Source organism: Sphaeramia orbicularis, chromosome 1 (genome assembly GCF_902148855.1).
Source record: "Sphaeramia orbicularis chromosome 1, fSphaOr1.1, whole genome shotgun sequence".
NCBI lineage: Eukaryota > Metazoa > Chordata > Actinopteri > Kurtiformes > Apogonidae > Sphaeramia > Sphaeramia orbicularis.
Window position 1 is genome coordinate 38,977,051 of NC_043957.1, and position 16,658 is coordinate 38,993,708.

At 42.1% G+C, this 16,658-nt stretch overlaps 1 protein-coding gene across 11 annotated transcripts in view; it reads left to right on the forward strand.

Annotated features, from left to right (window-relative positions):
* Window positions 1–16,658, forward strand: part of nfixa (nuclear factor I/Xa) — a 116,079-nt gene that overhangs the window by 92,041 nt on the left and 7,380 nt on the right. For 4 of the 11 annotated variants that reach the window (XM_030137775.1, XM_030137793.1, XM_030137767.1 and 1 more), the window contains 8 exons: window positions 363–486; window positions 969–1,004; window positions 1,393–1,520; window positions 4,451–4,525; window positions 8,906–9,034; window positions 12,422–12,588; window positions 13,740–13,887; window positions 16,113–16,201. In XM_030137775.1, the coding sequence (XP_029993635.1) occupies window positions 363–486; window positions 969–1,004; window positions 1,393–1,520; window positions 4,451–4,525; window positions 8,906–9,034; window positions 12,422–12,588; window positions 13,740–13,887; window positions 16,113–16,201 (896 nt within the window). The remainder of the gene's footprint in view (window positions 1–362; window positions 487–968; window positions 1,005–1,392; window positions 1,521–4,450; window positions 4,526–8,905; window positions 9,035–12,421; window positions 12,589–13,739; window positions 13,888–16,112; window positions 16,202–16,658) is intronic. The other 7 variants (XM_030137832.1, XM_030137803.1, XM_030137783.1 and 4 more) reach the window with 7 other exon arrangements.

The following is a 16,658-nucleotide window of genomic DNA, read 5'->3' on the forward strand; positions in this document are numbered from 1 at the left end:
TTAACCAATTACAGATATGGCCAATTCACACAGGATTAAAATGACCAACAACTGACACAACTATGACAAATTACGAGTGATCCACAGGTTGTATTGGTCCCATTATAAAGTCTTGAATATTTACATGGATAAATGAATAAATCTGGATCACTGAACATCAAACTCAAAGGAATTTATCAGTAAATCTGGACAACTAAACTTCAAACTAACTGTAAAAATGTGACAGTAATTTCCACTGAGAAGTATATTAGCCAATGGCTTTTATCTGAGTCAAGTTACACTGAGCTACATTCTGTCCGACCAAAAATAACAACAACCATTTCCATATTCCTGTCACTGTCTCACTCTGCTCTTTCTGACAGCTCCTGTAGCCACGGCATCAGGTCCTAACTTTTCTCTAGCCGACCTGGACAGCAGTCCCAGCTACTACAACATCAACCAGGTGGCTTTGGGGCGTCGCTCCCTCACCTCCCCTCCTTCCACCAGGTATGTATGTTCAAGCACCACAGACAACAGTAATGTAAGGTTTATAGAGGTGTATATTGCTCAGGAAGCGCCAGAGACTGTTATAGAAGTCCAGGTGTCCACCATTAGTGTTGTTTTGTGGGCAAGTCACCATGTGGCAATAGCAGTGTGATTTGTTGTGAAGCCAAGGGCAGACTGGAGGGAAGTGTGAAATCACAGTAATATCTGCCAACGGTATATTCCTTCTTATCGCAAGAATGAGTTTACTGGCAAGTGAAGAATGCTCTTTCATTGAGGTTTGTTACTATGAATGGCATCTCGTACTACAGTTCATTCCCAGTCTTGGAATCTGTCCTGAACTTCTTTATATACATGTGTGTGTCTCTCTCTCTCTTAGTCTCCTTTTATAAATGTGCAAAGCCTCTTCCTGCTTTTCCTCTTTTGTGTCTTTCTTAACTTGTGTCTTTCTCTCTTCTTACCTCTGTCATCTGCTGTCACTTTAGGTCTGAGGTGGAGTTGTACGCAAATCTTCCACGGAGGTAGTTATAAACACCTACAAAGACACAAACTAGTGATGCACTGAACAGAAAAAAAAAAGCACAAACGCACAGAGAGAGATTGTTGTGTGTCTGTCTCTACCTTCTCTCTTTTTTCTTCTGTTTCTTTCCTTTTTCATTCATAGTTTGGACATTTTGTGTGCTTTGTCTGTTTTGTTCCAAGACTCTGTAATTATGCATGGAAAAAACTGATACTGTGATAAAAACTCTACAAAAGGATGCAACACCCTGGTTATAGAGTGTGATTGCATTGAAATGATGACGTCTATTTTTAATCCATTATACATTTTAAACAATTTGTCTTCCTGTCCTTCTTCTGTCCACCTATGATTCCTCTCCCACCCTCAAACCATCCTCGCCCTGACCTCAGCTCCACCAAGAGGAAGTCGTTAGACGATAGCGAGCTGGAGAGCCCTACAGATGATGTTTTCTACCCTGGACGCTCGCCCGCTGCCAGCTCCTCCCAGTCCAGTGCGTGGCCCAACGACATGGATGCAGGTACCTCACCCCTGTTCAGCCCTACACCATTCACTCACTTTCATCTCTTCACACTCCTGACTGACCTTCACTCCACCACCAAACTACCAAACTGATGCCTCCATATGACCCTTTCCTTTCATCCTACCTCAATCTCTCACTCAGGTTGATGTACACAACCCTAAACACTCCTCCAAACACAAACATCACCCCACCAAACACCTTCCTTAAGGCATTTTGCCTCTGTTTGACCACTCTACCAAAAAACAAAGCTCAAGACTGTAACCAGAAATAAATTAATAATTATAAGTGTGCTATTTATAGGAGTGACTAGACTAGTGTCTATTTTCAGTATTTGGCAAAATAAAATAAAAGTACAAAGTTTGAGTGTGAAATATTTCCTTTTATTTAAGTGCGTGAGCCATTAAGATTGAAATTAGGGCTGCACGATTTTGGCAAAAAAAAAAAATCCCGATTTTTTCCTCTAAAAATTCGATTTTCGATTTTGATTTCGATTTTTGGGTAAAACTACAAAAGACAACAGAAGTCAGCATGTTGTTTTTGTGAGCAGCCAACAATGCAAGGCACTGCTCTGACCTCAAATCTGTGATGGTATCACGTGATGAACCGAAAGAAGTTTATTTTTTCTTAATTAAATCTTTATTGAATGAAGTAGAGTATACAAACAATGTATACAACAAGAAAATAACATAAGTTTGCCAGGGGGATTACACTATAATACAATGTCCAAATCAGAGCAAATACTTATGTTTTTTATACCTTTTTTATACCTGCCTTTTTGTTTCCAGATTTATCTAACAGCTTTTGAATAAAGTTCAACATCTTTCAAAAAATAAATAATATTTGGTTTTGTGTTACAGAACTTACATTTGTGAATGAAAAATTTAGCAAGTAAGAGGACTAAATTAATTATTAAAAACAAATATTTATTTATTATTATTATTATTATTATTATTATTATTATTATTATTTAAAAAAAATTCTGGGTATCTGGGCCCACAGAAATGATACCAATATAAGTCAGTGACAGGTGTCAGTCGTGCGTGTGTGCATGGACCACGTTAATATGAGTGATCCACATGCGGTTCTATTTAAATTGGGGGATCTGCGTGGAACAGACCGACCCAGGACACGCTGGAGGGGTTATATCTGTGGAGCTGGTGGATGTGTGTGGGCACAGGGCTGTGTGGGCTCCTCTGCTGAGGCTGATGACCCGAGACCCGGACCCGGTTCGGAAGAAGACAGTACGGTACGGATCCGGGACAACAGAAGATGAGTGATCCGCATGTAGTTCTATTTCAGTTGCGGGATCCGTGCGTGAAGCCACGGCTTACATTGCTATAAGTACTGCGGGCTCATGAACACATTTAAAGTCCGGTCATTACACGGACTTCTGTGACAGACCGCTGTCACTAATAGAAGGAGGAGCCTACGGGAGCCCGCAAGCGCGCGGCCCGCAGACACGAGAGGGATGAAATCGATTTTACGATTTCCCTTTTTTAAAAATCGTCCTAATTAAAAAATCCGATTTCGATTTAAAATCGATTAATCGTGCAGCCCTAATTGAAATATAAATGTGTTTCATCAAATTGTTTTAACCCCAGTTCAGACCAAAGATTCACAACAAAACAAGCTAAAAACAACAGGCTGCCACATGCTAAAAACATATTCAAACTGTTTACACCAATGCTGAATAGACTAGATTTGTATCATTTCCATAGAAAAAAAAGAAGATTAATAACAAGTTATAAAATATGTATTTCTAGTTTTGATGAAACTAAGAAAACAAACAAAAAATTAGTTGAGCAGCAAATGAGCTGTGCTATTATTGGGAGAGGGAGGAGTTGATGCTGCCTCATAACCACATTCTATGAAACACTATTAAGATTCTGTATTGGATTTCATGATGGACAGGCTGATAATAATGCTGAGGTTCTGGGTGTCTTATGAGCTACAGCCCATAAATACTGAGAAAAACATACACTATAACTATTAATGGGCTGAGCTGAATGTGACACCATCAGCTGCTTGAGTTGAGATGAGACCAGCCAGTTCACACCACTGCAACTCTTCTCTGCGGGGTCATAAAATAGTTTTGTCTTGTTGCGACTCTTTGGTCTGAACTGGGCTTTAGGAACATCTTATGGATACCTGCCAAAATAGTGGAGCTTTGAGTAATTAATGAGAAGCCAGGTTTAAATCTCATCATGTCCTTTATGAAATAAGATAATAGTCAATAAGACCATTACACAGCCATTACCTTGTGGTAAGGCTGTTTAACACTGAACAAAATAGTCTCTTCCTTTGTTATTCACTAAATGGATTAAAACATCAACAATTATAGCATATGCCATTTTTGGACAACAGTTGAACAGTTTTTCAACACCATTACTATAACCAGAGAAAATTAAATTCATCATGGATGAATGGACAGTGCTAAATGCTATCCACCAAATAGCTCTAGACATTGGAAATATAAATGCCAAGTTGCATCAAGGGTGAAATAACAGCTTACCGTAGCCTGTATTAAGGCTTTATGTTGGTGTTTCCATTGTTTTGGCAGTAACCACTACCTCTCCTCTGTGATTCAGCTTTGGACATTATCCTTTCTCTTCTACCTCCTCAGTAATCCTACCTCATTCCCCCAACAACACAATAACTCCAAGAAAAAAACCCTCCTGTTCCCCTCACTTGGCCCTCACTCCCAGATCTCAAAGCTTCATATTTCCTCATCCATAATCTCACACACAGTCTACCTGATGTTTTATCAGTTGTCAGTTATTCACTACCTACATCATACCACTAATGCTCACTCTTAAATCTCTCCCTTTCTCTCATTTTCTCCCTTTTTCTGAGTCTCTCTCTGTTTCTCTGACTGTTTCTCACTCTACCCCTGTCTCATTGTTAACAATACCCTTCTCCACTTTCAGTGCAGCACCATTTGGCGAGTGTGCAGGAGAGGAAGATAAAACATGAAAACGATGGCGTGCAGTTTCCTTACCATGGTTAGAACAACATTGATTACACTCATGTATATTTATATCTGCTATTTATCAGCATTTATGTAGTTCAGTCATCCCTGTGTGTGGTGTGTGTTTATATATATATATATATATATATATATATATGTATATATATGTGTGTATATATACATATATATATACTGTATGTGTGTGTCTGTTGAATGAATGTTTCTGGAAAACAAAAAAGGGACTATATTTGTTTTCACCCTTACTAATGTTTAGGTGCTATCAGATTGTTACTGCTGCTGTTCTTAACTTCATTATTTGACATGAACTCCTCTGTGTTGTTCAGTTGCAGGATTTGTCAGCATTATAAAGTTTAGGCTTTATATTCTGTGGGGAACAAGAGGCTACAAGTTGCTCTCATAAGATCATTGACTTTATCTCTCTGAAGTCATGTTAGTCATCCCAGCGGTACTTTAACTGACAGATGTCACCAGGCTAACACTGACAACACCAACAGGCATATTCACATGCTGTTCCCATTCTGCTTCTCACACATGCACACACATGAGCACGCTCAGTGAGTCACTCAGTCAGACCCTCACATATTCACACAGAGCACACACTCTTGTGCATTTACAGTATATACATAGACACCCCTCCACAAACACACGCACACACTCACAGTGACTCACACACTCACAGCCCCCCTGATATGCAGACGTTCACACATTGAAACACACATGCTTATCATGCTCCCCACCCCTGCAGGTGTTCAGGTGCCTGCCTTGCCTCCATTCCTCTGTCGCTCCATCCCTCCCTTGCTTCAAATCCCTCATTAAGACGCTTACCGTCTGTGGATCAGAGGTGTAAAACCCTTCCTCCTGCTCCCTAGCTCTCCCTTCAACCCTTCATCCCTGTCTCCCTTCTGTCTAATTGAAAACGTGTACAGCAGGAAGGACCCTGGGGAGGGACAAAACATGTCAGAGGAGAGAGGGAGGAGAGAGAAGCTGAAAGCAGGCGAAGGGGATGGGAAAAGTAGGAGATGAGGGAGGAAAGAGGGGTGAGGAGGAGACTTACGTGTACTCGAAGGGTGATGGCTAATGAGATGAAGGGTTATCAGGATGTTAACTGGAGGAGCCAAGCCCTAGTTGGGTTTGCCCCAGTCTGCTTTCACCCGAGCCTCAGCGGCTGCTCTCCTGCTCCTGCTCCACTTAGCTGTAAATGTAATTAAGAGGCTGCTCATCAGAGCCACAACAGAGGCTCCTGCACGCCTTAGCGCACCAGAGCCTCACCTCCTATCTTTTCCCTTACTCTCTCTCTCACTCGCTTTCGCTCTCACTCTTGCTCACTGTGTATATCCGCCACCCCCATACTCTCCAAAGTGCAGCACACACCCTAATGAGTTTGGCAAATAGAAATGTAGAACAGTATGCAAATCTGTCATTTTACCCAATTAATTTAAAAAATCCAAGTGAAAAATTAGGGAGCCAAATCTTTGTGTTTATCAGCCTCTTTTTAATTTAGTCATTGTAATTGAAATGTAATTATTTAGTTTAGGTCTTCAGCAGCAGTAAGACCAGAATATGGCTAAAATGTATTTACATTCAAGAAAACCAAGGCAAGAAGAAGTTGGTGGAGCAAACAGAAAATGTGTGATTTTGGTATGGTGTGCATCCGATTTTCCAAAGGATCCCACCTGCCACAGGCAAAGCTCATCTGGGAATTCCTGTCCAGGTGGGGGGTATGTAAACAAGTGAGCGAGCACACACACAAACAAACCAAGAGGCTGCCTAAAAAAAACCACTGAAAACACAGTCGCACACAGGTGCTCCTCACAGTCTGTCCACACTCCCCCTGACTCCTAACATGGCACACACATCCAGTAACACACAGATGTATTAAGATGCATTCATACATATGAATCACACAAACACCGTTACTTTCAGATGGCTCACACACAGACACACACACACACACACACACACACACACACACGCACAGCTGAAGTATGGTCCCAGATGGTGTTTCTGTGTGTGTGTAGCCTTGGGATCCATGAGGATGCTGTAGACATCTGCTCCACAGGGGCTAGAAGAGGGGTGGGGGAGGTTAGCGGAGGCAAATGAAACAACCATGATTTCATATTAGTTCCAAATGATTGTGAAATTTCCTGAGACACCAGAGACTTGCGGTGGTAGGGGCCTCGCTTGGTGCTTTGAGTTAAATGTTACAGGTCCTTAGAGGGATACGGTTGGACTTCCATATGTGGTTTAAATCACTGGAGACAGGAGGATTCCCTGACTTTTCTTCACTTGTTTAAACCTCTCTCTACTATCTTTTTTCAACTGTGTGTGTGTGAGTGTGTTTGTGTGTGCTTCAGAGGCGCATCTGGTGGCAGGCCTGTTAGTGCAAAGAGACAGAAGGGTCATCATGGGAGCGCTTGATTGGTTGCCAGTGAAGTACTAAAGCTTGCCAGGAGAGGAAACAGTGCAGTTGTGGCACAAACACACACACACAACAACACACTAACCTGATCAGACCATTTCACAGTCTCAGATATTTTCTTTCAAATTCCCTTGGTGATAGTGACAGTGTTATAACCTCCTATTTATACAGATGTCAGCGTTCGTCTGATCTCCACTGTTTTCCTGGCTCTGCTTTTTGTACTCCAGCTTCATTTTATGCTTCCAAAATAAAATAAAAAAAAAACAACCTAAAACTACCTCTCTGAAACCATAACTGCTGAATCTTTAAGGATCTGGTTTTTACACATGGCTTTAATTGTCTCCTCCAAATCTCACTCTGTCCCTGCTCTTCCCCTCCAGTGCTTTTCCTCGTTTGAGTCTCTGCACATGATCTTATTTCTAGTTTGCTCCCACCAGTGTGACAGTGTCATAGCAATCACTACTAACTATTGGTGTCAGAAGTGGGATCGAGGTTGTCTTCATGCTTAGAATCTGTCTGACAGTACAATACGCCCCCAGACTCCCGCTACAGTGGGGGGGAAAAAAAAAAAAAAAGAAATATATGTCTGCTAAAGACATAAATGGTTCACACATATTCACTCCCACCTGCTTGAGACTTAACTCTTTCACACAGGGAGGGAAGGTTTTACACGCCCCCACACTCCCATAGACTTTCACACGTCTCCAGCTGGAGAACTGAGGAGGAATCGTATTTAATGCCTTGTTTGATGTGGAGGGGCCCCAGAAATAGACCACAAAACAACAGTCTAAAAAAAAAGTTTCAGTACAGAATATTATCGCATCACTCACTTGTTAGGAAGATTAGAAGAAAACTTACTAAAGAAGAATTTTTGTCTATTGTTTCATCAGTTAAATGTGGCGGTATTGTGCAGTCTTTGTTTCTGTGATTAAACGTGTGCTTGTGCTCTCGAGTGTGCTCAGACATCAAGTGTGTGAGTAAGTGTGTGAGAGAGAGATAATAACCATATTTAACATCTTATGACATTCCAATTTCATACATGTCGTCAGAGCAACGCATTGAAAAACAAGACACTTCTGCATTTTTCACAGGTTCTGCTTTGCTCTCTCGGTCTCTTGCTCCCTCGCATATTTTCATGTCTCCCACGTTCTTCTTGCCTCTCTCTTTCTCTCCCTCTGTCTCCTCTCTCTCTGTCCGTCTGCTTGTCTTTCGCACTCAGCAGCTGCCGTGTCCATACTGTACAATGTGTGCTATTTCTGAATGAAGCCTTCTTCTTGTGCAGCCAGCCTGAGAGCTTTGCTGAAGCCAGACCACAACTAGCTGAGTGTGGCTGTACAGTGGCTGTGCTCATACAGAGAAAGCCTGGAGTTGGCACCTGAAAGAGAGAGAGAAACAGAGACAGAGATGAGACAGAAAAACATACAGTGGCACAGTACAGGTTATTATAGCTACAGATGTGCTTTGGCTCTAAAGTCCTGAGTGAGATTGGCTTCAGTAACTTTTCCCCTTTTTTCCTTTGAAGACCTGCACTTAAGCTATGAAATATGACTATAAATTTGGAGTTTTAAATCCAACAGTATGTTTTCAAATGAGTTATTGCAGAGTAGCAGTAGCAAAACCCCCTGATAGTACAGATTTCTTGGGTTTTTCCGAACTTCTTTATGCTTTCTGACTGCACCATTTACAGAGTCTGTGATTGACTCATTCAACCAAATGAGAGCGAATGGCCAACAGCCAAAAGGACAGGGAGCAATGCACTGCCATCAACCAATGAGGAAATTAAACAGTCTAATCAGAGAATAAATGATTGTTCAAGTCCCCTTTAACAAAATTAAATTGATTTTTTTATTTTTTCTTAAATTTTTTTTTAGTGTAGCCAAATAAGTAAGCAACGATTTGTTGATTAAAACCACCTCTCTCTTTTCCTCCCTCTTCCCCCCACTTTTTTTGTTGATCCCATTTTTTTTTCGCCAGGACTGTCCTCGCCTGGTTCACTTAAGAAGCCGGGGAAGTTTGATTTCAACGCCCTGACTTCCCAGACGAGGTCCCCCCGCATGGCGTTCACACACCACCCGCTGCCCGTGCTGGCAGGAGTGAGACCAGGTGAGAGCCCTGCCATGAATCCCAACAACCTCAAACCCCCTTTAATAGTCTGAAAAAGAGAGAGAAGGAAAGGGAGTGTCAAACTTGACCCTAGATTGCCTTATTCATGCCCACAAACTCAACTGGAGGTGAGCTAAATAAATCTTACAACCCTGTGCCTGACAATGGACTTGCTGAGAAAGCAAAAAATAAAGGTTTTACAATTCTACAATGGCAACCAAGAAGCCCACAAAGATTCACCTGTCCAGGGTTCACTGCTATCATCATGGCTTGGCAAAAAAATTCTCTCTCTCTCTCTTTCAGCCTCTCTCCATCCATTCATCCATCCATCCATCGTACCATCATCTTTGTGCCTGTGTGTTTTAATATTGTCATTGCATGGTTCCACTGCTGCATCCATGCCATTGTGACTGATTCGTTTCACATCTTACTGCTTCATTACTGCATTTTATGTAATGTTTTAAAGACACTTGAAAAGTTCAACCAGTACTGCTGTGTATATGTGTGTTGATGTATGAAGTCCCATGGAAATGCCTGTTCAGTGTCAAAACAGCATTTAGAAGGAGGAGGAAAATGTTAAGATGTGTTAGGTTATATAAAAATAGTTGTAGAAATCCTCAATTATAATCAGTGAAAAGTGGACCATCTTGGTTGAGGACCATGCTATTTTTTTTTCCATTCTTACTGTAAATATAAATGTTTCCTTTTTCTTAATTAGCTTAAAAAACAAACATATATTGAAACTAGATGACACTAGTCCTCCAAGGCCAATATTGCAATCATTCTCTTCAAATTTCACAATATTATTTGAGCAATAAACGAAACACTAATTCTAACCTTTGTTTTCCCCCTGTTTGACAGTTCTGCTGTTTAGTGTAATTACTGTTGCCATGGTAACAAACAAACATCTTCAACCTTGATTCGTCAGTTGGTGTCAGTTCATGGTTTGTGTATTTTTCAACTGACTGTTATCACTCTAAGCTCTATGTTAGGATGGGACTCTACAGTGTTACACTCTGCCTCTTTTCCTGGATCTATTTTTGAATCTTTTGGTTTTTTTCTCAGCCCATGTCTTACCTTTCTACCAAGTTATACGAAAATTGGTGCAGCAGTTTTTGCATAACACTGGCAACCTCCTTGATTGAGATAAAAAAAAATAAAAATAAAATAAAAAAGAAGTAACGCATGTGTGGATGCAGGCACACTGTGGTTGATGTGTACTGAAAATCCTCAAAGTAACTCCCAGTGTTTCCAAGGTCTTTCTTCAATAGAGGCACTAAAGGCAAGCTGTCCTCTTCAGAGCCCGTTGGTCCTAAAGGATAGTCAGCATGGTTTCTCAATCTGCAGACAGAGAATTCCCAAAGTCTCCTACATCTCAAGTTTGCCAACAATTCTCTGTAGACTGGTCTCACTTTTCAAAGCAATAAACTGTCCTCCTCTTTCTCCCTCTCCCTCTAATTCCATTTGTCTCTCAAAGGGATGATTTGGTCCACGGCCAAACCAGACCTTCCATGTAAAGGTCATTTAGACTCATTGCCCTCTGTGTTGAAACGTATTGAATTTTACTTGCAAAGCTCCCCACAGTATATTTAGAAAATATAGTCCGTGCCGGATCTTTGCCCCATTAATCCATGTTGTTTATCTACACAGCACAGTCCTATGGCCTCCTGAGGATTCAAAACACCAGATTAAATTTTGCATTTGAACTCATTTCTGAAATTTACTAGAGTTTTTTCTGCACGAGTCTAAGAGGTGTGAGGGACTAGCTCAGGTTTCTTTGTTCGCCAACTAACTTCTCTCTCTCAGTAAACTGCACGCTGTTGGCTAAGAGGTTTTCGTGTAATAGAGAGGCTGTAATGAGACAGTGTTCAGAGATTGTGTATGGGTGCATTTGTGCACATACACACAGACACACAAATGCGTGCATGTGTAAATTTACACTCTTGTGGAGGGCTCTCTGTGCTAAAATGGCTGCCATCCAAATGGAATGTCCCTTGGAGGCCTTGGTTCTATAAAGAGACTGGAGGATGATGGGAGGGAGGGAAGGAAAGAGGGATGAAAAGAAAGATGGGGGTAGACAGTGGGGGACGCAGTTAGCAACCACGGCTCGTCTCAGATGGATGGAGCCGTTGTCGCATAGGTCTTACGAGTTCGGGTGTTCAGGAGTATGGACTGGATGTTTAATGTGCTGTTGTTGGCCGCGGACTGGCATGGAGAGCTGCCAGAATGACTGTTGCCTGATTATACTCGTCTGAAGAGTCCACCATTGTGGCAGCAATTAAACACACACCAATATATGTACAAAGACACAGTAAGGCCTCAACAGACAGAGCAGCACATTTATATCAACAGCGAAAAAGCTCACATAGAAACCACACTCCAGGAACATATACATGCAAAATTCACATAGTCACAATGACACAAAAACAGACTCTCCAAGACACAAAAGATAGAACACAAACACAGAAAAACACAAAAGTTTGAACACACTTGCACACTTTGTGAGTACAGTATACACAGGAGATAGAAGGTGACAGACATAATCACAGATGCTTGTTCGCCAGGCTCCCCTCACCTAGCAGCTTGCCTCTTTAGTTTGGTGTGCCAAATTGCCAAAGCCATAGAATCTAAGCAGACAAGACAGACAGTAGAGCCTAGTGTGTGTATGTGTGTGTGTGTGTGGTTGGCTGGCTGGTTGACTAATGTCTCTGGGAGGCGTTTTGTGGTCGGTTGGGAGCGGAGGGGAGATTCTCTCTCAAGCTTCAAACTACTGGGCAGAACCACACAGTAAGGATATGCTGCTGATTGATTACACATCACCGACAAGCAATAAAACAAAAGTGGAAAAACCCAGTGTGTGTGTGGCTTTGTCATACCCCAGTGGTTTGTGTATGTGTGTGAGACAGGAAAATGGAGAGGGAGCAGAAGGCTGTAATACTGTAATACTCTGTAGTGGGTATGGGGCTGTGTGAAAGTGTGTATTTGTGTGTGTGATGCCAGGTTTAGTAGATGTAAAGCGAAATCTTGAGGACTGATTTATAAAATGAATGGGACCAGATGTTGCCAAATAGCCAGGGATAATGCTTGTCATTTGTAAGCAGAAAAAGCCCCAGTCAGTCAACCATAAGACAGTGTGTGTCACAGCTATTTTCTGTAACGTCAGTGATAGTCCTGGTGTATAAAGGCAGCTAGAATGTCACCTAGGTGACAAATATGCATGTGGGACATATTTCTATATGTGTGCATGTTTACACAGTGAATATCAAAATGTAAAGAGTATAAATACTTGTGTTTGAGGTGGAATAGAACCACTTTTGGTTACTCACACTTTTCTTCTTCATCCTCTCCTTTTGTTCTGGTATCCTGTCTCTTCTCTCGTCCGCTCAGGGAGTCCCCGTGCCTCAGCCTCAGCCCTGCACTTCCCCTCCTCCTCTATCATCCAGCAGTCCAGCCCGTACTTTACCCACCCCACCATACGCTATCATCACCAGGACCCGCTTAAGGAGTTTGTGCAGTTCGTGTGCACTGACAGCACAGGACAGCCCAGCGCACAGGTAAGTGATCTTACTCAATAGCAACACAAGGTCATTTTGCATCTAAACATGGGAGTTGAGCCATTTTAGATCAACAAAATGAGCCCCAGGAAAGAGGAAAATAGTGAAACAGTAATGGAATTTGTTACATTATGTTTGCGATGACAATATTATAATAAAAATATTCAGGGTTTGCAGGTCACCACAGGTAGGAGAATCCAATGGGAGGATGTAGGAGAGTTGCTCATGGAAGAAAATGCTCCAAAAATTAGATAGGCCAACAGCTGATATGAACCGATAAGGCTGCAAACATGGGGGAGGCCAGTAGAAGTAGGGCTGTGCAGAGAGAGACAGATTATTGTTGGTTGAAGAGCTGTCATTGACCTTTTGCCATTTCAAGAGATTTTTCTTTACTCTGAGTGGTATTCTTCCTTAAAGCAGCACATCTCAGCCTTCCTCTTAATTAATTGTACCTTCTGAAGTTCAAGTGTCTTCAGTTTTTTTTTTTATCACCGTGTCCCTATACACTGCAAGATGCCCTACTCGCAATTATTTTATTTAAACATTTTCAGGCAAAACGTGGTTGCTACTCACTGAAGCTTATAAATGCTTTTATTGACACAATTGATACTTCAGACACACAAGGTTCCCTGGTGCTGGTAGTACTGTAAACCTCTACTGTAAACTTGGCCTTCTGAGCAACTTTGAAAAACATTTTCTTACAATCTTTTGTTGCTTTGTTCCAGTTAGTTCACACAGAAAACACAATGATTCATTAAACCTGCACACACACCATGCTCAGACATGTTTTACAATGTTGAATGGATCCTATTCTTTAAATTCTTACATGGCACTCTTAATATCTCCCTTTGTGGTCGACTCCATTTTCTTTGCCTCTTGTGTGTGATAATGTTCATCACTTCTTATTTATGTTTCACTTCTAATTTGCCCTAATATAAGTTAAAAATCTTGTGAGCTTGGTGTTCTCTCTCGTCCCTGTGTGATTGTTTTAGTTTGTCAGGCCTAATGGTATGCACTCTGTTGGCATTTGTCAAAATATGAGTGTGTGTTGCCCTTGCATGTGACTCCCTGTGTGTCTATGAGTGACTCCCTGTGCATTGCCTGAGCTCGGGATGCGTCCCGCTCACCCTGTCTGTATGGTCCGTCTGCAGCCTAATGGAGGTGGCCAGAGCAAAATGCCGGGCTCCTTCCTGCTGCCCCCGCCACCCCCGGTGGCACGCCCTGTGCCCCTCCCCATGCCCGACTCTAAAACCATCAGCACGCCCACTGACGGCGGACTCAGCTCACCCGCATCTCCGTGTAAGTCACCCCCCACTCCCACTCCCCTCCACAGACCCCCATTACTGCCCCAGTCTCCCCACAGTCTTCTCACAGAGGCCAGTCCAAAACCAATTCAAGGGTCCCGTAGGTTGGTTAGCTTTGTGCAGTTGTTCCAAGCAGTACCACATAGTTGTCTTTAGATTACAAAAGATGTAGCCATTACATAAGTTCCAGTAGTTAATGCAACTACACTTAGTCTTTTCCCTTTACCCTCCAAATATGTCTGTTGAAGAGCAAAAATCTAGAACTTCTGCGATAGCAACTGTTGTAGATTCACTCAGTTTTGTCGTTAGCTGAGCGTCTGCTTCCATTAAGTTTGCAGTCCGCTCCTTTTAACACTCAGCAGCCCCAGGAGTGTTACTCCTACTCCATATATCAGCTCATAGACTATACAAAATGAGATCCAGTCCAGTCAAGGCAGAAGCCACGCCTTTGCCAAGCCAGAGATCCTCTTTCAAGCTCTTCTGTATCTTTTGCTCTCACTTGCTCTGACATTCAGACTCCTTTTCTTTCTTCATGTCCTTACAGACCTCTTCAACCCCTTTCCAGCACCCTTTTCTCTTTCCTCAAAAAACATTTTCTCTCTCTTTCTCTCTCTCCTTCTCTGGTGTTGGGTTTCCTGCTAGCACCACAAGAGGCAGTGTAGTTTCTCTCCCTTCTTTTTGATGTGTATTATAGTTTGAGGGGAGCAGAGCAGAGCAGGGCCCTGTGCACGTTGCCTCTGTAGCCGCTTTGATCAATGCAGACTTTGCATGTCTGCCTATGACAGCAGCAATACAATCTACCCCCTTCTCTCATTTCTTTTTTACTTTCCTCTTTATTTGATATATACTCTCATATCCTCCTTTCTTTGTTTCCTTTTTCTTTATTTCTTTCTCTTTTTTTCTTTTTAAGGGAACAAAATTAGGGCAGTTGGCGTGGACTCCAAAAAAAAAAAAAAAAAAAAAAACTCATCTTGCCCCACTTTACCAAATCCCCTCGTCACTTTCACACAAATCTCACAACAATTAAAAATTGAGAACAACAAAAAACATGGAAATTACAGTGTAACAAGAACAACCCAGTCTCTCTAAACATGAATGATAAAATCTAATGAAACCTGTCTAATTAGTGCATTACTGGGGGAGCGGGAGAGAGGAGTGTCACCAGGGAGTGGTGAAGCTTTGGTTGGTTCTACACAGACAGGTGCAGTGCAAGAGTCGGGCCACGGGAGAGGCACACCAAGAGGGGGCACTGGACGGAGCAACCGGGGCACCTTCTTCTTCTTTGGTTTTGACTTTTTCTCCTCTTCCTGTTCTATCAACCTTTCCTCCCCTGCTCCCTTCCAACTCTCTCAGATTAACGTGTCACTTTATTATTTATTTATTTATATGAGCATCTATATAAATATCCTACTATCCGTCTCTTTTTCTCATTCCAGTGACTGTTATCACCATATTTTTTCCTAACCCCCCTTCCCCTCTAATTTTGTCTTTGATTCTCGTAATTACAGTCACAAAAACATACATGCACATGCTACACGTCTCACTCATGCATCAGTTTCCAGCCCTGTCACTGTCACCCCCCCCACATCCCCATTTCCCCAACATTACTCAAGTTCATGCACAAAAAAAAGTTCTTCTCAGCCGCCATGTTGGAGTCCAGTGAGCACAACTGCCCTAAATTTGATCCTGTGGCATCACTGAACGGTGTCACTGTGTAGGCAAGATGCTCCTCTTAACCCATTACATGTAAATGGAGCATTGATTTACCACTGGTGATGAATACAGTTCCTCTACCGGTCACCCTATTATTATGTCTTCAGTGAATCCTCAGTGGTTTTCTATGATTACAGTGGCTTATTACTGAGGCCAGGGGCTGCTGAGGAGCATCTGTGAATAACAGCACAGCCATATATAGTGGAAATAGCTTCTCCATGTTAGCACTAATCATTACAGACTGTACATCCCCTTTTAAAACCACAAATTAAATGGACAAGTGATGAATAATAACAATAAAACTGCCCACAACATGAGCAAACCATCCATGTGACTAATAGGGCATCAGTATCCCTGACCCTGACTGTAGTTAATTTGACAGAAATATTTGGTCATGTAGTGAGTTTATAGTAAAGTAAAATTAATGAGAGCATCAGACTCTATTACGAGCTCAGTGTGTATGTGTGTGTGTAAAAAGCATGTACACACTTCTCTCTCTGTTTATAGCATACTCCACGCCAGGCTCCACAGCTCCCAACCGGTTTGTCGGCATCGGAACACGGGACAACTTTCTGAATATCCCCCAGCAGACTCAGGTACCCCGCCAACCTCCCTCATTTAATTAACATCCACCCATTCACCTCTCCCTCCTCCTCCTCTCCTGTTTTTATGTCTTTTCCTCCCTTTTCCTCATCATCCACAGCAAAAACATCACTCTGCACAGCCCTGTACTTTGAGTTTGAAGGGACAAGCATGTCATTCAGAGTGAAGGTCGTGATACAGAGGCAAGACTCAGACAGTGAGTCTGCATTGGCAACACATTACAATCAGTGATTCAGCCCATGGTACCAGTGCAGATCAACAGCAAAGATGTTTTGCTACAGCACTGAGTTGACATATGCAATCATGCATGAATGTTACCTGAATAATTTAATAAAGTCACGCCTTATTGTGATAAAACAGTTCCAACTACGGTTGTTACACTCGCTTTTTCTATATTTATATATCGCATTTTTCAGCAGATACAGAGTGCCAAGGTTTCGTAGACTCATC